Below are 21,025 nucleotides of genomic sequence, written 5' to 3'. Positions count from 1 at the left end.
ATTGCCCCAGAGGAGTGCGACAGGCTTCGGCAGCCGGCACATTCCCATCCTTGCCGCTAGATGGGGGCTTCATTCATTCCATTCCTGACCCGGTCGAATGACTGGAAACAGGTTGTGTATTTTTATCGAAAAACTGAATTTGGAAAAGTTGTGCAATATAATTTCACATGTGTTTTATGCGATTTTACCATGAGAATAATAACAACGGTACACGGTCTGAAAAAATTACTAGGCAATATGTTTATGATAACTTAACAGGGTGTACACTACATTAGGCATCCGTTTTTAATCACAAAATTGTTATTGTAGAATTTAAAATTTTCAGAAATGTTTGAATGTTGAAAGCAGAGGTGTGACAAACGGTTATTTTTGTGTAACTGCTTCACCTGTCACTGCTGCAATAAAGTGGTTGTGAAAAGTTAAAAATAACGTCATACGTTACTCACCTTTTATTGGTCACAGCTTCAAGCTCGTCTCTTTACAGCTGTTGCGAAGTCCTATTCATTCTCTCGCACATGCGCGCACGCAACTACACTGTTGAAAATTCGGTGCAGCAAAACACTCATTCCTATTTGCTATAAAGTTAACGAGAGGCAGACAACGGATGAAATGAGAAGACCACATAGCGTCTTTTCGGAAATCTAGAGGAGTGAGTTTGACAACGCCACGATCAAGGATAAAAGACAAGTAAACATGATTAGCAGTCTGCCAAATCACGACACAAACCGGTACAAGAGGATCGACTAAGTAAGATGTAGTTATATTATGTATAATATGTTATCTATAATATCAGTATGGAAAGTTAGCATATTAATTTATTTTATGGTACAAGAAAAATATACGAGTGAAACTTATAATATTATAATGTAGGTAGCCCTGCGCGATGTCCGAGTCAACGATTACCCCTGAGCAGTTGAATATGTCATAACAGTTTACACTTTAGTTACCAGATGACAGCAGCAACTTAAAAAAATACACTTTACAGTATATTATACACTATCGTGTATTTGACTTAAAGCAATCTCCTACGAAAGCGCTCTCACTTGGAAGACATGCGTACTATCTGAACTCTGAAGGTCACATTCTTTGTCTGTAAGCTGCTACTAGTGACAGTTCCCACTTCCCATTTACTGTTTTCAATAGTACGTTAATCTGTTGTCGTTATTCGGTAACCTGTTATTTTTGTCCTCGTTACATTTATAACAGTGACAAGCATGTAACTGTGACAAAGTAACTGCTACGTTATTTTTCAGCCATCTCTAGTTGAAAGCATTTCTTAGCAGACAAAGTAGGGATCCCCATACTACGAAAAACGCAAAATTAAGCAATTTCTCAATTGTGATGGAAGTTGAAGGGTTAAAGGGCCCGAAAAGGTTTCGAGTTGTGAGACTTCGGTAGCTTTATAAAAAAAAAATAAAAAAATTCGGTAATCACTTTCGGCCTAAATTCACTTCCGGCAAACAGCCTAAAGTCGCTTGTTTCTTTGCTCGTTTTCTTTTTTTTATTCAGATCCTAGCGATTTTAACTGATTTACATATTTATTTCTGTAATGTGTTCCTTGGTTCAATACCCTCAGGATTTTTTGATTTTTAGAAAATTTTCACAGTGAATGTAGTTATAAGGGCTTAAGTGAAACTCTGCATTGACACACATTAGCGCTGACAGTGGTGCTTAAGTGAAACAAAGCATTGGCTCACATTAGCGCTCGTAGTGGTAGAAAAAGGCAAGATGCTAATCTAATCGACCGGATAACGATGATTAAGAAAGTGATTGCAATATTTAGGAATATAAAGAATATATTATTCTTATTCTTTATCATATTTTATTTACCTAAAATTCTTAGCTCACATCCCTAGGATGTTTTTAACATTCAGTTGCTTGCCTGAAGGGCTAGAACTGTGGATTTTTGTGTACGATTTCGTTGCTATTGACTTCAGTGATTTGAAATTTATTAGTATATATTGTCAAAAGTTTGAACTCAATCTTATTTACCTTTTGAGAAAAATGTACCATAAATTTGAAACGAACATATTTGATAAAACTGAGTTTAGGTAAATGTTGGCATCCATAATAATACTCTAAATACAAGTTAAACTTTATTTTAAACATTACAGGGCCATACTATAGCTCTGAGACATCATTTTTATCTTGGTTTCTGCCTCTATTGTAGCATTTGCTTTGGAAATTTCTGCTTTCTGGATACGGTCTGTGTCAATTTTCTTCAGTCCAGTCTTTGTATTCCGTCCCATGTTTCATAACCAAATTTCCTAAAACATCCCTTGTTTTTGAAACTTCAGAATTGAAACACATAATTGAATTATCTTAATGATTCCATTCCTTAAAGGCAGTTTCACGGAGTCTTGTCCAGTATATGTTGAATCATGTAAGTGACGACTAACACATACATGAATTTTTTAAAATGTAATCTTGTGGTAGTTGCAGCTATATTTGAACGGGCTAGGCGAGTGCAGTATTTGGGCAGAAGAGTTAATCCTCTATGAACAGGCTTGTTTGTTTGTTTGTTTGTTTGTTTGTTTGTTTGTTTGTTTGTTTGTTTCTGTCGCAAACAATGATTTTCCTCAACAGAGAGCTGGTAAATTGTTCGATGTTTTTGTAGAGAAGAATGATACAATTCATTTGGTTATTTATGAAGTATTTTCAATTGGACAAATCTCATTCCACGATAACCACTTTTGTTTTGGAAATCCACTGTGCATAAAGTTAGAGAACAGGTCAGTACATGTTATTACAAGAGAACAATGGCCATGTAAATACAATAAGTTTATTATCCTCTGCCAAAAGTGTGTAACATGTTCTTCAGTAGAAGGCTTGATTACCATTTCCTCCAACTATCCAAGAGTTCACTTCTATTGATCTTCACACGGAAGTCTTTGAAGATCTTTTAGCATTAGGCTGGCTGCCTAGTCTTTATTTTTGCACAGACTAGGACAGGCAAAAAATCGACCGTGGCCTTACTGAAGGTACAGCCCCATCATTTGTAATGTATGAAAGTGGGAAACCACAGAAAACCTTCAGGGTTGCTGACAGCGGGCTTCGAACTCACCATCTCCCAAACACGAGCTCACAGCTACGTGACCCATGCCCCGTAGCAACTCGTTCGGTCGGCTGTCTAGACAGAGACTGGTGTATTAGGCCTCTGTTACGGCATATGTATATTTATAACCAAACACCTCTCTCGTGGACTCTGGATTAATGATGTGATATCCAGTCTATTGTAAGATGTCATTAAATTTTATGATTTTATTATAATGTTACTATTACCGTTGTTACGTCCCAATAATTGCTTTTAAGATTTCCGAAGACACCGACACGCTTGACATTTTTCCCCAAAGAAGCTCCTTTAACCCGCCTGTAAATTTACCCCCTGGCACTGGGCTGGCGTAGTTTAGTAATAGCCTATCGAGTACCATGAAACTGAGCCGGAATCGAACCCAGCAAGTTAGGCTCAGAAAGCCAGCGCTTCATAGTATGAGCCACTCAGACTCGGACACGACAGAATACCATTTCTTTCACTTGTATTATTATTATTATTATTATTATTATTATTATTATTATTATTATTATTATTATTATTATTATTATTATTATTATTATTATTTACTGCTAGGATTGGGGCATAAGTTATGGCAACTATTTTTTCCTCACATTTTGACGATGCTACCATGCAATGGTCATATGTCCTGGAAAGCAAGACACTTATAGTAGATGGACACAACACGAGACGGAGGTGTGTAGGACAGGTACCAGGCTCGGGGAGGTGGGACTGGAGTAGTGAGTCTGCTTCCGTGCAAAAAACAATGGCGTATGGCTTTTAGTGCCGGGAGTGTCCGAGGACATGTTCCGTTCGTCAGGTGCAGGTCTTTCGATTTGACTCACTTAGGCGACCTGCGCGTCATGATGAGGATGAAATGGTGATGAAGACGACACATACACCCAGACCCGTGCCAGAGAAATTAACCAATGATGGTTAAAATTCTCGAGCCTGCCGGGAATCGAACTCGGGAACCCTGTGACCAAAGGCTAGCACGCTAACCATTTAGCCATGGAGCCGGACAGCTTCCACGCAGAATGGATGTGACGAGGAAACAACAGGGTGGGAAGTACTGTAACATCCGCCATACTCACTGGACATGTCTCCGTGTGATTTTGACCTCATCCTCAAAGTGAAAGAACCATTGCGTAGGAGACGGTTTGGGACACGAGAGGACATTGCCAATGCTGTTGCGTGTATGTTCAGTCTTCAGCCCTAAGGTTGGTTGAGTCCTCAAAAGCTCCGCCATCGGCTGTCATAGATGGCCTAAGCATCACTGTGAAGAATGAAATTGCAAAATTAACGCCTGTTGAGGCGACTTGTGTCAGACCCCTTCTGCACCGTTGGCAACGTGCTGTTGACAATCTAGGAGACTACTTTGACGGTTTATCGTAAAGGTTCCTGTACTCTCTGAGAATAAGCATTATGTAGCATAAGGATTAATGGCTGATAGTTTCCTCACTTTGGTAAACGTTGGACCGAATCCCTCCCTTACCGAGAACAATACCCCAGCATATTCACACACATCGGGAGATTATGCGGCGTGGATCGCGACTAGGAAAGGCCAGATGAACAGCCTTGAACTGGAAATGACCCTCATTACCGATGTAAATAAATATGGGACTAATACTACTAACAATGAAATTCAAATTAAGATTAATGAAGGTTTATTGGTATAATGAAATAAAAAACAGAACCAAGAAATGAAAGCAAACGCTTTAAAAATATAAATAACCAAAGGATACATACATGAGCAGAGTCTGTTGAGTTGATGCGGTAACATCATTTCGTGAGCAAGGCATTTTTTCAACTCCAAGATAAAATTACACTTACGACGGGCTCGCCGCTTTAAAAGTAATCTCATTTCATTGTCCGTCAATACAAATATAATGCACACGGGACAATTAGATCGTTCCTTCCGCGAGATTACAATCATCCTTCACATACGCGTCTTTAAACTCCACCATCCTCACAACAATTACCCAACAACGATAAGTTCCCAGGCATCATGGAGAGGAAGAAGCCCCGAGCAGATAATACAAAAGGAATGTAGGTATCGTCATGGCACAGAGGAGGAACATCTCTGGACCAAAGAAGCAATGATCAAAACCCAAAGAGAAACACAGGCATGCCCATAGCCTAAATACAAGGAAAACAAACATGGCGGCGTCGCGGGCAAGCCAGCAACCAAGATAGCCACAAAGCTAAAGTAAATAACACCGCACCCCAAACAAACATAAGGTACAGAAACAAGATCAAAAATTATAATTGAGCCGAGAGATACGTGATTCTTTCACTCCCCTCACTCGCCAACATACACCCAAACATCCAGACATTGCCAATATCGGCAACAATATGAGCTCAACTCCAGTTAACGGTCGAGATCCAATTCAAATACTATGACTCTCATGGTCATCGACAAAGGCCTCATACACCTCGGAAGCAGCGTGCACGCCTCAAACAGTTCAGCAGCGGGATCAGAAAGGATCCCGTAGTCATATATAAACTCATCAGGTCACGGATCTCGTACGACACGAATGGAACTTCGCGTCGACACGGGGGCGTGCGTTCTTTTGGCGGCGTAATACTTTAGAATGCAGTGCACATAATTAATATCAATCAGAGACCCAGTTATCAACATAACTCAATCACAATAAAAACAACAAGCACGCAGCCCATTCACGCAGCAGAGCAGAAGGATGTTTATCAATCAGCTATGAATAAAAGCTAAAAAAAAAAATCCACGAGAGAACCGTAGAACCAATATAAAATCAAGAATTACCATACCTGAAATTTTAGTCGTCAAAATTAAAGGAAGGATGGTAGTATAGGCTAAGTTTGAACCGATTAAAAACCCATCTGTAGCTTAAAAATGCCACTCCGATCTGTGTAGGCTCCATTGTACATTCTTCTATCTACAAACAATGCAAAGATTCGATCCAAAGAGATATGACAACTATCTCGTCGGAAGAATGATGTCCCGTGTTCACAAGCGAGAGAGCTGCCCTCTCTAGTGCAATCTCGGAAATACTTAAGTCAATCAATGAGAAGCCCGGAAAAGGCTATTAGCAATGACAGAAAGGTAACTTTTATGAAGCTGCCATTCAAGCATTGCTCAACGTACTCGGCATTTTTTATTATTTCCACAACACCTTATGCTCTTCACTCCCACCTGCATATTTCTGTTTGTCTTGCAGATTCTTCATTCTTACGAAAAGGAAATAGTTGCCATGGACTTACGCTACAACTCTCGTATTATTATTATTATTATTATTATTATTATTATTATTATTATTATTATGATTATTATTATTATTTCTTCGTCATGCCCCATTTAAAGAGCGCCTTTGAACTTGTTAGCTTGGTCTGACGAGTTCCCCTTCTTCTTCTTCTTCTTCTTCTTCTTCTTCTCCTCCTCCTAATTGTTGTTCTTCTTCTTCTCCCAAAAACCTCTTCATGAAATGGATATGGTGTTTTTCTTTTCCGTTCTTCTGTTCACTGTTTTTCATTGATTTCTTTACCTTCTTCTACGAATCTGTGATTTGCAACCAGAATTCCAAATTACGATTTTTTATGGTGTCGTCTGTAGTGTTTATTTCTTGTAAATCCTGCTTAATTTCTTCCAGCCACTTTATCTTGACCTTCTTTGAATTGATACCAGTTAACAGTTTTTTTAGTTAATTTTCCATTCTACAGATGTGACCATAGAATTTCAAACGTCTCCCACGTACGGCATCAAGTAAACTTACCTGTTGCTGTGTACAGGTCTGTAGTTTTTCTTTTAATCCGTATACCATTTAAATGAGTGGGAGGATATATTTTCCTAAGGATATTTTGTTGTTGCTTTCCAATGTCATCAATTTTACAATGGTGTCCTAGAAGTCTAGTTTCTAGGGCATATAATGCTTCCGGCAAAACAACTGTCCTGCTATAACGAAGTTTCGTATTACGCCATATCACTCTTTTATTATGGTATTATTATGGTATTATTATTATTAATCCAGAAGCCTAGACTGTTCATTCCAGTGTCTTCGCCCCCCAGAGGTAATATTTCTCGTGAGTGGGTCATGTGCAGGTAATTATCCTCGCGCTATCTTATCACCGGCTACGAGCTATATCATCTGATACAACCAGCTGACAGTTAATCACAGTGGTTAATGATGTATCTCGCTATGCGTGCTGAGTTGTACCGACGAGACCGATGGGTTCTCTATTGTTCTCTCATCTAGTAATACACAGCTGGCTGGGAAGCTGCTCGTTCGCTTCTGGCTCTCCAAAGGATTTCTTCAGCTGAGTTCTTAATCAGCCTTATGTAACCGATCACCATTGTAAGTGACCGACTACCCTGTACCATGATAACACTGAGAAGCTGCACCGCTTTGGACATCAGAGAGTAGAATCCCGAAACTACGCGTGGATTTTTCACACTCTGTTTAGGAATATACAATAACTATTGCCTTATTTCAGCTTCTGGAACATACATTTTTGTTCTGTGTCTTAATTCTCAATAAGTTTGCTTGGCAGCGATTCTTCTCCTCTACTACACTCTGTAATCTGTTAATCTCTTCATTTCCTCATATAAATACTCTTTCATCTTCTCTGATCTGTCCAGAGTATTTCAATCTAGGCCTTCCTCTTCCTCTCTTGCCTTGAATAATTCCTTCCATGAACCAAACCAAACCTAATGGCGCAACGGCCCCCAAGGACCATGGCTTACCAAGCGACCCCTGCTCAGGCCGAAGGCCTGCAGATAACGAGTTGTCCTGTGTTCAGCTCCACGAATCATCTCGGCCGTTTTTCTTGGCTTTCTAGACCGGAGCCGCAATCTCACCGTCAGATAGCTCCTCAATTGTAATCACGTAGGCTGAGTGAACCTCGAACAAGCCATCGGATACAGGTGAAAATCCCTGATCTGGCCGGGAATCAAACCTGGAGCCTCCGGGTAAGAGGCACACACACTACCCCTACACCGCGGAGCCGGTGATTCCTTCTATGACATTAACTATAAGACTATTGTGCGTGTAGAGATGGACAATTAATTGGTCTCTTCTCTTATTGTTGATAATAAAGATCCCTTTTCACCTATTCTTCTAAGAATTTCTTCTTCTGTGAGATTTTTTGTCCATGAGACCATTTCCTTCCTTTTCCAACACCACATCTCAAACGCCTCCAGACGTCCACGCTTCTGAGCCATACAAGGCCACACATAGCACTTTCTCAATCTCTTTTTAGAATCCACATTTATATTCCTTGATGTAAGCAGCATCCTGTGTAATTCTGTTCACTATGTCGGCTGAACTTGTTCAATCCGAAGCGATTTTACTTCCTAAATAGGTGAAGGTATTTACTTGTCTGAGTGGTAAATCACTAATTCTTATTTGCACTGCAATAGGCCTATCTTGGCGCCAGGTCTAGAAAGCCAAGAATAACGGCCGAGGGGATTCGTCCTCCTGACCACACGGCACCTCATAATCTGTAGGCCTTCGGGCTGAGTTACGGTCGCTTGGTAGGCCATGGCCCTAAGGGCTGATGCTCCAGGGCTTTGGTAATATAATGGCGGTTGCATACTACAATTTCGGTCTTCTTTGTATTAATTTTCATGTCATACTTATATCTCAACATCCTGTTCGTTCTTGCTAATGTTTTTTTTTTGTTTCTCTTCGTTCTCCTCAATAACAGCTAGGTCATCAGCAAATCTTACCATTTTGACTTCCACTCCATTGATCTTTATCCCGTCCATACACTCTTTAAATTCCTCGATATCTCTCTCAAAACACAGGCTGAGCAGCACGGTGATAAATTACATACCAGGCGTACTCCTTTCTGTATGTAAGCCTCCTGTACTTCACCAATGTTTAATATTCTCATTCTCCATCGTAACTTCCACTTGTTGGTGGGGTGACGTGTGCGATATGTATGTTAGCATTTGGCTTTGGAAGTTTGCCCTGCCTGATGATAACCCCATGTGAAGTCGTGTATTCTCTGGTCTATTTTTAGTGGTTAGTAATGTTGTGAGTATATGAAAAGGTGTGTACCGATACAATTACAAGCACCAATGTAACTCGAAACGGGAGATAATATCTAGAATGGAGCAAGCCAGGAAACAATTCATTACCATGAAGAAATTCTTTGTGAGGTCAGATCTTAGTCTCCAGCTACGAATTCGTATGATATGCTGCTATATATTTTCTGTTGTCCTATATGGATGTGAAAGCTGGACTCTGAATCCAATCATATTAAAACGTATTGATGCCTTCGAAATGTACCTGTATCGCCGTCTCTTGCGGATATCTTGGGTAATGAAAATCTCAAATGTAGAGGTCCTTAGTCGGACTAAAAATCAAGCAGAACTACTGCTCACCATAAAACAGAGGAAAATACAAAACCTAGGACATATCATGAGAGGTGAAAGGTATCAGTTACTATAGCTTATTATCGAAGGAAAGATACAGGGGAAGATATCTGTTGGGAGAAGAAGGAATGCATGGCTAAAAAACCTTCGAAGATGGCACTGCTGTACTTCAGAAGTGGCATTCCATTCTGCGCTGTCAAGATCAGAGCTAGTTATGTGCATCGCCAACCTCCGCTCGGAGACGGCGTCTTAAGAAGCAGAAGTGAAGTTAACCACAAGAGACTTAAATTCTCAACTCGGCGTGAATCAAATCCAGCGCCCACACATTCATAGCGTGCGGCGCTAGACTTCTGGGACAGATATTACAGATATGAGCCAATTATACCCAACTTTTAGATATATATGAACTTAATACAATTAAAGTGAAATGAAATGTCGTATGGCTTTTAGCGCCGGGATATCCCAGGACGGGTTTGGCTCGCCAGGTGCAGGACTTTCTATTTGACACCCATAGGCGACCTGCGCGTCGTGATGAGGATGAAATGATGATGAATACAACACATACACCCAGCCCCCGTGCCATTGGAATTAACCAATTAAGGTTAAAATCCCCGACTCGGCCGGAAATCGAACCCGGGACCCTCTGAACCGAAGGCCAGTACGCTGATCGTTCAGTCAACGAGTCGAACACAATTAAAGTGACTGTTTCTTTATTTCTTGGGTCGAGGAAAACATTTTTTTTTCGATTGGTCGCGCGGGCATTGCAAATTAGAAAATAGAGTACAAGAAAGCATTGTAACTAATATAATTAAGTATCGAATAGCTATTCTTGAGCCTTCGTGGCTCAGGTGGCAGCGCGTCGGACTTTCACCGCTGTGTTCCTGGGTTCAAATCCCGGTCACTCCATGTGAGACAAAGGGAAGGCGGGACGGGTACTCCTGTTTCCCCTGTCATCTTTCATTCCAGCAACACTCTTCAATATCATTTCATCTGTCAGTCAGTAATCATTGCCGCAGAGGAGTGAAACAGGCTTCAGCAGCCGGCACTGTTCCTATCTTTGTGGGTACATGGAAGGCTTCATTCATTCCATTCATGACGTGGTCGAATGACTGGAAACAGGCTGTGGATTTTCATTTTCATTGAGTAGCTATTCCTTGAAATCATGTGCATGGACTACGTTGTGACAGATAGGCAAGAATAGACGTAATTAAATAATTTGGAATATGTCATTGTTCTTTGTCCTTGTATGAATGTCGGATCAAACTGAGTAAACCTATCTATACCTGTGCTATTAATATAAATGAGATGGTGTTTGTTTGTTGGTTCCGGATAGGCTCGAAAACTAATGTACGGATTAAGCTGAAATGTGGTAAAGATACAGCTTGAAATCCCGAGTGCAGCATGGGATATTTTTGATTTTGATATATTCCACCGTTTCTACGTAGTGGGGGATTTTACAATGGTATGTCCCTAATTTGGACAATTTTCGCCCTAAATCAATTAATAAAGCGGATAAATGTTTAGCGCTGTATAAAATGAAGTGTGCCGTGTGTTCTTGAAATTAAATTTTCTACACGAAACTCTATATGCGTTTTCTTCGTAACTCGAACGATTTTCTAAAAAAATCAGCTTTCATTTTTATATGACTGTGGGCGCTTTCAAGCTTTTTGGAGACTACAGTTGTATTGTATTATATTGTGGGCTTTGGTTTATTTCTCAGATACTTTCATTATCATCGCCATCGTATTATATTCAGTGTTTCTCTCCATTTAATGTTGTGTACATAACATTGGGATTCATATTTAGTGAGTTCATAATTCAAATTTCATTTTGCGTTATTAACCACTTCAACCCTTGCTCGTAAATCCTTACGAAGAATGCGTACTTCAGCTAGTAAATATTAAAATTATAATCTCACAGGTATTTGCACAAGTTACTGCAACAAAAGTCGTAAACAGACAGTCTCTACCCAAACCCATGCACGAGACTGATGATGAAATGAACAGCCCCCGTCTAAATTCTTCCACTCACACATTTGAAGTAATACCTGGCGAGTTGGCCGTGTGGTAAGGAGCGCGCAGCTGTGAGCTCGCATCCGGGAGATAGTGGGTTCGAACCCCACTGTCGGCAGCCCTGAAGATGTTTTTTCGTGGTTTCCCATTTTCACACCAGGCAAATGCTGGGGATGTACCTTAATTAAGGCCATGGCCGTTTCCGTCCCATTCCTAGGCCTTTCCTGTCCCATCGTCGCCATAAGACCTGTCTGTGTCGGTGCGGCGTAAAGCAACTAGCAAAAAAAGAAATATTTGAAGTAATTCACTCGTTGCGATACTTCATAAGCAATAATCATAATGATAATAATTATTGTTTATTTATTTATTTATTTTTATTTATTTATTTATCATATGATGAAAGGAGGAATATCAGCTAATTAAAAATACGTACAAAAATACACACACACTCTCAAGTTCATAAAAATATTCACAATATCATGTCCAGATGGTTAATCCACTCAACGGCTTCTTGTGTTAGGTTGTGGGGATCTTTCATTGAGTTTCTAAACGCTCTGAGGGGACATTCAAGCACTACATGATAGATATTTTGCTGTTCTTCACCGCAGTCACAATGAGGAGAGGACTTCCATCCCCACTTGTTCAGTATTGCTCCGCATCTTCCCTGGCCAGTCCTTATCCTATTCAGTACACACCACTGTCGTCAAGGCAAATGAAAGCCTGCGGGCTGCTCCCAAGGAGTTTTAATTAAGTGATGATGTGTCAGGGAGTTTTGGTTCTGCCACTGATTGTTCCATGCATCTAGTATTTTGAAGTGATTGTCTTGCAGGTTGATTGCTGTTCGCCACGATGGTTGTTTGGACTTTAATTGCTGCGGTAATAATACTGTACAATCTGAATGTATTGTGGTAACAGCGGGTTGTTTTTAATTTTCTTCCATGTGTTCAGCAATGACTGAGATCTTCTTAGGGGTGGAGTGGGAATGTTACTTAGAACCGGCAGCCAGTGTGTGTTAGTAGATCGAATACATCCTGTGATGAGGCGCATTGCTTGACTGAACTGCGTGTCAATTATTTTAGTGTGAGCACAGTTCAACCATATAGAACATCAGTATTCTGCAGATGAATACGAAAGAGCTAGAGCTGTGGATCTAAGGACTGATGCATTGGTACCCCAGCTGGTTCCTTTTAATTTCTGTAATATGTTGTTCCTGGTTTTAATTTTAGCTGCTACATTCTTCAGATGCATTTTGTAAGTTAGTGATCTGTCCAGGGTCACCCCTAGGTATTTAGGGTTACTGCGGTATTGGAGAAGGGGCTGCCTGGCCGAGGCGATAAAGGCATGCTTGGTTTGCCCGGAACGACGTGGGTTCGAATCCCTATCAGGAAGTCGTAAAGTTTAAGAAACGAGATTTTCACTTCCGAAGGTACACATGGCCCTGAGGTTCACTCAGCCTACATAAAAATGTGTACCAGGTTAATTCCTGGGAGCAAAGGCAGCCGAGCGTAGAGCTAACCACTGTACCTAATGAAATGCCGAGGTTACGTATAGTGGAAATCTTTACCTTCCACCCCTCCCTTCATGGCTTGTACGCAGATGACTATGCTTTGCTTTTTGCAGTATTGGAGAATATCATCTCTGAAACTGACTGTAGTATTGTAATTTGCATGTTTGTTCGGCTGATGGAAAGTTGATACAACAGTCTTTTGAGGATTCGGTCGAAGAGAATTATGTTCAAAGTATTCATCCAGTATCTTCAGATCTGATGTTAATGTTGCTTCAGCTTCGGGGAAGCTTTCATCTTGGGCTATCAAGGTAGCAAAAGATCTTAGAGGTCGACTCTAATTAGGAACTAATATTTAGAGGCCCCCATGGGCTATCAAGGCAATATCATCAGCGTAAATAAATGTCTTGGACTTGGTATTTGGAAGATCGTATGTGTACAAATTAAAACGGAGTGGAGCCAGCACAGATCCCTGTGGGAGCCCGTCATTTATTTTGTGCACCCTAATTGTAGCGTTTTCTCAAAACACTTGGAAGTACCTATTGCTCAGCATATTGCCTATTTGAGTGGTTAGTTTCCGACAAGGGATGACACTAATGAATTTGAGCAGCAGTTTGTCATGACAAACGGAAGGCCTATCATAAGCAGCAGTTAGATCTCAGAAGACACCCATGCTTATCAACTTATTCTCAAAGCCATTTTCGATATGAGTTGCTACTGCTAGCACCTCTTCCTCGCATCCTCTTCCTGGTCTAAATCAGTCTATGTAGCAGCTTGAATGTGACACGAAGGAGTGCAATGGGGTGGTAGTTTTCAACTTTTGAAGAGTCTTTGTTTGGCTTTAGAACAGCAATGATTTTGGTTTTCTTGAATAGTGGAGGCAGATAACCTGTATCTACAATGTTGGAAAAGAAGGTGTTCAACCATCTGACAGTAGCTGGACCACAGTGTAACAGAAATTCGGGGTAAATGCCATCAATAATAATATGCGTGTTTCAGATTCTGTAAATTACATAAATTTTGCCCTGGAATGTTGCTTTTTAGCGTGCCAGAAAATCTATTAACTCGGGTTTCTTGCATCTAAGAAATTTTTAAATTCTGGTCGTCTATGATATTTTATTATATTTGACGTGGTGGTCAGAAACTTCATCTAGAAGTTGAATGCCTCAACCATGGACCATGAGCTCAAATAGTGTAGAAAATCCTCTCGGAGTAGGTAGAATATAAACCATGGTTCTTACCTTAACTTATGCATGCTTAGAAAACAGCGCAGGTCCATCTCTAGTAAGATGCAGTATTTATATTGTATCGCGTTTTCCAATATGGGCTAGAACAAGTTTGGCAGTTTCATCGGCTGGTGTCACTTTCATCCTTGGCTTAGATAATATGAAGATGATTGGTGTGTGAGCGATATTAGTTATACCACTCCTTATGCTGCCAATCCCTGAGATGAAATGTGTGGAAGTGTGGCTTTCAGGATCAGTTGGTGTGTACTTAGTCTATCGGTGGGTTTGGTAAACTGGTATGTAATAACATATTCAGGCTCATTGAGGAAAGACGCGCAAAACTACATCGCGCCTCATGTCCGTAGTATGTTTGAGATTTGTATGGCAATTGATTGCGAAACTGTTGAAGTTCCAAACAGCTTTCAGAGTGAAGACTCAATAAACAAACAAACAAACAAACAAACAAACCCAACATTTAGTAAAGAAGAAAAGTATGAAAAACGTAATTTTTAACAATTGATGTATCAAGTTAGCAAGTAAAATTTGAATTAATTTGAAGAAAATCTGGAATATCTTCTTTTAACATTCACTCACTGTTAAATGTTGTCTTCCTTCTTAAACAAATAAAGCTATTTCCTTAATAACACCGTTTATAATTGTATTTATTTCATTTTCGATTGATGTTTACTTAAAGTATAACTTCGTATGTTTCAATATTTTAGCCGACGTCAGAGCTCCAGTGAAGCCAACAGACGCAACTCCAAACTCAGACGACAGGAGGCTTTCAAGAATGATCGTGGTGCCATATCGGTGAGTACAAATTCATATAAGGGAGGGGTACCATGCATGCTGGGAAATATACAACTCCAAATATTCAACTCTCCTTAAGAATTAAAGTTTCATTTGTTTACCGGGCATAGAATATACAGAGTGAAGCGTAATTCGCGCACTCGGGCGTAGCAGCGCGACTCATCACATGCTGGCAATAAAAAAATGTCTCTTACAAATTTTCGTCTTGCGAGTATATCCGGTAGAAAACGGACGTTGAAGAATAGCAATCTGGCAACACTGTAACTATATGTAGGGTAAGTACCGCTGTCAGCACGCTCTAGTCGTGCTGTACAGTTTGTGCAGTGGGTAGAGTTTTGGTTGGATTGCAGGAGATCGATGGTTCGATCCTGGGTTGAGGCTCATTTCTTATTTGCTAATTTCCATCTGACATTACCTACTGTAACACAGTAAGACACCGTTTCTGAGGTCACATGTATCCTACATTTACAACATTTTGTAACGCTGAAACAACAAATATGTCCGCCTCTGTGGTGTAGTGGTTAGCGTGATTAGCTGCCACCCCCGGAGGTCCGGGTTCGATTCCCGGCTCTGCCACGAAATTTGAAAAGTGGTACGAGGGCTGGAACGGGGTCCACTCAGCCTCGGGAGGTCAACTGAGTAGAGGTGGGTTCGATTCCCACCTCAGCCATCCTGGAAGTGGCTTTCCGTGGTTTCCCACTTCTCCTACAGGCGAATGCCGGGATGGTACCTAACTTAAGGCCACGGCCGCTTCCTTCCCTCTTCCTTGTCTATCCCTTCCAATCTTTCCACCCCTCCACAAGGCCCCTGTTCAGCATAGCAGGTGAGGCCGCCTGGGCGAGGTACTGGTCATACTCCCCAGTTGTATCCCCCGACCAAGAGTCTGAAGCTCCAGGACACTGCCCTTGAGGCGGTAGAGGTGGGATCCCTCGCTAAGTCCGAGGGAAAAACCGAACCTGGAGGGTAAACAGATGATGATGATGATGATGATGAAACAACAAATACCTGGTTAGACTAATAAGAAATAGACAGCTGAAACAAATAGGTTTCACATCTAGTAGATGAAGTGGTGCGAAAAAATTCATGCCCACGACGTGGAAAGGGCGCCTTTCAAAGCTGACCAATGAAAACGATTGTTCGTCCATTTCTAGGATCGTAGTATGTAAGTGCAAATGGTTTCTAGCGGTCCCACTGCAATCGCTCTTGACGATTAAGATGCCAGATACCATACCAGCTGGACTACATTTACGAAATAAAAAACATACGCCTCAACCCAGGATGGACCACTCGACCTCCTGCATGCTAACCCAAAACTCTACCCACTGCACCAACTGTACAGTACGACTAGCTTCTGCTGACAGAGGTAGTTACCCTACATGTAGTTACAGTGTTACCAGATTGCTACTCTTCAACGTCGTTTTTCTGCCGAATATACTCGCAAGGCGAAATTTTGTAAGAGGCATTTTTTTATTGCTAGCATGTGAGGAGTCGCGCTGCGACGCCCGAGTGCGCGAATTACGCTTCACCTGTATAAATATTCTAAGAAACGGCATTGGGGAATCTCATTTCTGATTTAATGTTGTACATGCAGAACGATTTCACACCTGTCCAGGCTGGTTTCCTTTATTACGAAGTACTGATTTTAAAGGTAAATGAATTACTCTTTGAAGGGGTATAGTTTTTTGACTTGTTGAGGATGATCGTTTAAAAATCAGAGAAGTTGGTATATTGTATATTATTATAGCAGATGTCATCATTGAAAAACTGATTAATTATAGAATAGATTGAACAGAGCCTCGTTAAGTGCGACCGAATACGTCATTCAAGATCCCTATTATTTCAAGTGAAGTAGGAATGATAAGCGGTAATTCTAGTAATTCGTTATTATTGACATAAATGTGTCTCAAACCTGGGCGTCATCTGAAAATTGTTGTAACGAAAGTAGTGTCGTGTAACAAAAAGAGGCGACTAAAAGGGGCCCCAGGGGCTCTGAAATTTGAAGCGTGGATTGGCGACCACGGGGCCCTTAGCTGAGTCCTGGCATTGCTTCCACTTACTTGTGCCAGGCTCCTCACTTTCATCTATCCTATCCGACCTCTCTTGGTCAACTCTTGTTCTTTTCTGACCCCGACGGTATTACGTATGGAGGCCTAGGGAGTCTTTCATTTTCACGCCCTTCGTGGCCCTTGTCTTCCTTTGGCCGATACCTTCATTTTTCGAAGTGTCGGACCCCTTCCATTTTTTCCTCTCTGATTAGTGTTATATAGAGGATGGTTGCCTAGTTGTACTTCCTCTTAAAACAATAATCACCACCACCACCACCTCATGTAACAAATGTGGGACGGTAGTGTAACCAGGCAACCTTGCAGGCTGTAATGTAAAGTATGGAGTGATAGCCAGACAGTGTTACCTAGCAACCGTGCAGGCTTTTTCTAATGGCTGGCGGTCATCTGAAAGTAGCAGCTGTTGACGGATGGCCATGATCAAGAGACATATAAGACATATTTATGGTCATTTGATTTTCCCATATGGAAGTTTGACACCATGTTTTTTCAAGCAACGTACATCGGTATAAGAAGAAAATATCATATATATATATAACCATAATTGATCGTGAAATATGTCCGCAAAATTATCATTATAGTTGAAGTGCACGGCTTACATGCAAGGACCTTGTTTTTCATAAGGTTAGGATTATATCTTCGTATGGCAGTATACAGAAGAACTGTTCACCATGTATACTGTATATAAATGATGTGAATAAAGAACTGGAATCACACATAATGCTATTTGAGTTGCAAGGTGTAAGCGACTGCAGGGGGACTTAAATATTGTAGTGAGATGGACAGCAGACAATGGTATGAATGTAAATGGGATGAAAAGTCACGTTTTAAGTTTCACCAAGAGGAAAAGTCCTCTCAGTTTTAATTGTTGGATTTTGGGCTGATGGGATGATAGTACGTCATGGGTATCACTGTAAGTACCTACGTGTTAATATAAGGAATGATCTTCACTGGAGTGATCATATTAACGAGGTTATTTTGAAAATTTACCTATCTCTTCACATAGTTATGAAAGTACTTAGGGGTTGTAAGAATATAAAGGAGAGGGCACGTAAGTCTCTGGTAAGACCGCGGTTAGAGTATGGCTCTAGTGTATGGGACCTTCACCAGGGCTACTACGAGGACTGGAAAAAATTCAAAGGAAAGTAGCATGGTTTGTTCTGGGTGATTTCCGACAAATGAGTAATGTTACGAAAATGTTACAAACTTAGGGTTGGGAAGACTTGGGAGTAAGGAGAAGAGATGCTTGACCATGTGGTATATCTCGAGCTGTTCGTGGAGTGTTGGCTTGGCATTACATAAGTAGACTAATAAGCTTGAGCGGAGCTTTTAAAAGGAGGAAAGATCATAATATGAAGATAAAGTTGGAATTCAAGAGGACAAATCGGGGCAAATACGCATTCCTAGGACAAAGGGTAAGGAACTGGAAAAATTATCAAGGGAAATGTACGATAAATATCCAAGATCTTCGAAAAGGTTTAAGAAAAAGCTAGTAAAAGATTGATAGGGCATCTTCCACCTGGGCGATTGATTGATTGATTGATTGATTGATTGATTGATTGATTGATTGATTGATTGATTGATTGATTGATTGATTGATTGATTGATTGATTGATTGATTGATTGATTGATTGATTGATTGATTGATTGATTGATTGATTGATTGATTGATTGATTGATTGATTGATTGATTGATTGATTGATTGATTGATTGATTGATTGATTGATTGATTGATTGATTGATTGATTGATTGATTGATTGATTGATTGATTGATTGATTGATTGATTGATTGATTGATTGATTGATTGATTGATTGATTGATTGATTGATTGATTGATTGATTGATTGATTGATTGATTGATTGATTGATTGATTGATTGATTGATTGATTGATTGATTGATTGATTGATTGATTGATTGATTGATTGATTGATTGATTGATTGATTGATTGATTGATTGATTGATTGATTGATTGATTGATTGATTGATTGATTGATTGATTGATTGATTGATTGATTGATTGATTGATTGATTGATTGATTGATTGATTGATTGATTGATTGATTGATTGATTGATTGATTGATTGATTGATTGATTGATTGATTGATTGATTGATTGATTGATTGATTGATTGATTGATTGATTGATTGATTGATTGATTGATTGATTGATTGATTGATTGATTGATTGATTGATTGATTGATTGATTGATTGATTGATTGATTGATTGATTGATTGATTGATTGATTGATTGATTGATTGATTGATTGATTGATTGATTGATTGATTGATTGATTGATTGATTGATTGATTGATTGATTGATTGATTGATTGATTGATTGATTGATTGATTGATTGATTGATTGATTGATTGATTGATTGATTGATTGATTGATTGATTGATTGATTGATTGATTGATTGATTGATTGATTGATTGATTGATTGATTGATTGATTGATTGATTGATTGATTGATTGATTGATTGATTGATTGATTGATTGATTGATTGATTGATTGATTGATTGATTGATTGATTGATTGATTGATTGATTGATTGATTGATTGATTGATTGATTGATTGATTGATTGATTGATTGATTGATTGATTGATTGATTGATTGATTGATTGATTGATTGATTGATTGATTGATTGATTGATTGATTGATTGATTGATTGATTGATTGATTGATTGATTGATTGATTGATTGATTGATTGATTGATTGATTGATTGATTGATTGATTGATTGATTGATTGATTGATTGATTGATTGATTGATTGATTGATTGATTGATTGATTGGGACGCTTGTTTAGTGTGGTGTAACACACCAGTGCAATCAGAAAGAATGCCACAGAGACGAGGAAGTGCATGCTTTGTGCAATTAGAGACGTTTTAGACAGGTCTTATTCTGGAATTTCGAAAGGCTAGATGGCCCTACTAGTGAATGCTTGGATATGGCTATTTCGTTTTTTACGTCGGCAATACTGGTCGTTAGACTATTAGGCTATTAATAGGTTTTTTGTTTCTTTCTCTTTAATGATATTTGTTCGGGGCATCGACCTATAGAGATCTTTTGCCCCTACTTGCACCATGTGATATGAACCTGCGTGTAATTGGAATTGGGGAAGTGTAGAGTATTCAATGTGAGGAAAGGAACGTTAAGGACGACACATACACCCAGTCCCCAGACCAGGGATATTAATCATTTACAATTAAAATCCCCTGACCCAGCCGGGAATGGAACCTGGGGCCGCCGAGTGACAGGCGGTCGCGTTGCCCCCTACACAGCGGGGCCGGACTATTAATAGGTTAGAATGCAAACTTACTGAAGCGGGTAAGAAGTATAGACTACCGGTACCCTGCACAAGGGTTATGTTAAGGGTCTTGCATAAAACGTAGGGGTACGGCCCAAGAGAACCCCTAGAACTAATGTTACTCTTGCTACTTAGCGGAAGAACGGGCTAGACAACGCTTCCTAACAACCAAATTAGTTTCCATTTTATCCTATTACTGCCTAAAATCTCAAGTCTACAGTGAACACATATTGTTTCATTATCCGAACTGACACATCATGGAGACTGTCATTCGAGATCGACTCATTGTAACGTCACCAGTGGTAGATTGCGAGGTCTCCACTGCACACATCAAAGCCAATGTGGCTCGCAGCAGGACTCCTCTACAGTCATATTTTCCTCTGGTCAGACTACAGATTACACCGCAACGCTATCTTCCGCATCTCTGATGGTATCGCGAGAGGATTGCCTCGGAATACTGTAGAATTACGCTGTTTACTGTTCAGTGATGAGAACATGTTCCATCTTCATGAATATAATGTGTGCATTGAAACCTTGTGTCGAGCTCCAGAGATCAAAGGGTGCTCGTTCCCGCCACACGGAATTATCCTATGGAATCATGGATTAGAAAGCCATTAATTAGAACTCTCGCTCGTCTTCGGCGCTTGAAGACGACACATTAACCAGCGCCAATTCGCCCACAACT

At 40.1% G+C, this 21,025-nt stretch overlaps 1 protein-coding gene across 3 annotated transcripts in view; it reads left to right on the top strand.

Moving 5' to 3' along the window:
• LOC136876128 (pleckstrin homology domain-containing family G member 5) overlaps positions 1–21,025 on the top strand; it is a 1,197,778-nt gene that overhangs the window by 263,300 nt on the left and 913,453 nt on the right. For all 3 annotated transcript variants that reach the window (XM_067149822.2, XM_067149820.2, XM_067149819.2), the window contains exon 4: positions 14,869–14,956. In XM_067149822.2, coding sequence (XP_067005923.2) covers positions 14,869–14,956 — 88 coding nt within the window. The remainder of the gene's footprint in view (positions 1–14,868; positions 14,957–21,025) is intronic.

The sequence above is a fragment of the Anabrus simplex genome, chromosome 6 (assembly GCF_040414725.1).
Source record: "Anabrus simplex isolate iqAnaSimp1 chromosome 6, ASM4041472v1, whole genome shotgun sequence".
Classification (NCBI taxonomy): domain Eukaryota; kingdom Metazoa; phylum Arthropoda; class Insecta; order Orthoptera; family Tettigoniidae; genus Anabrus; species Anabrus simplex.
Note: the sequence above shows the minus strand (reverse complement) of the source record. Positions and strands in the feature narration are given on the sequence as shown.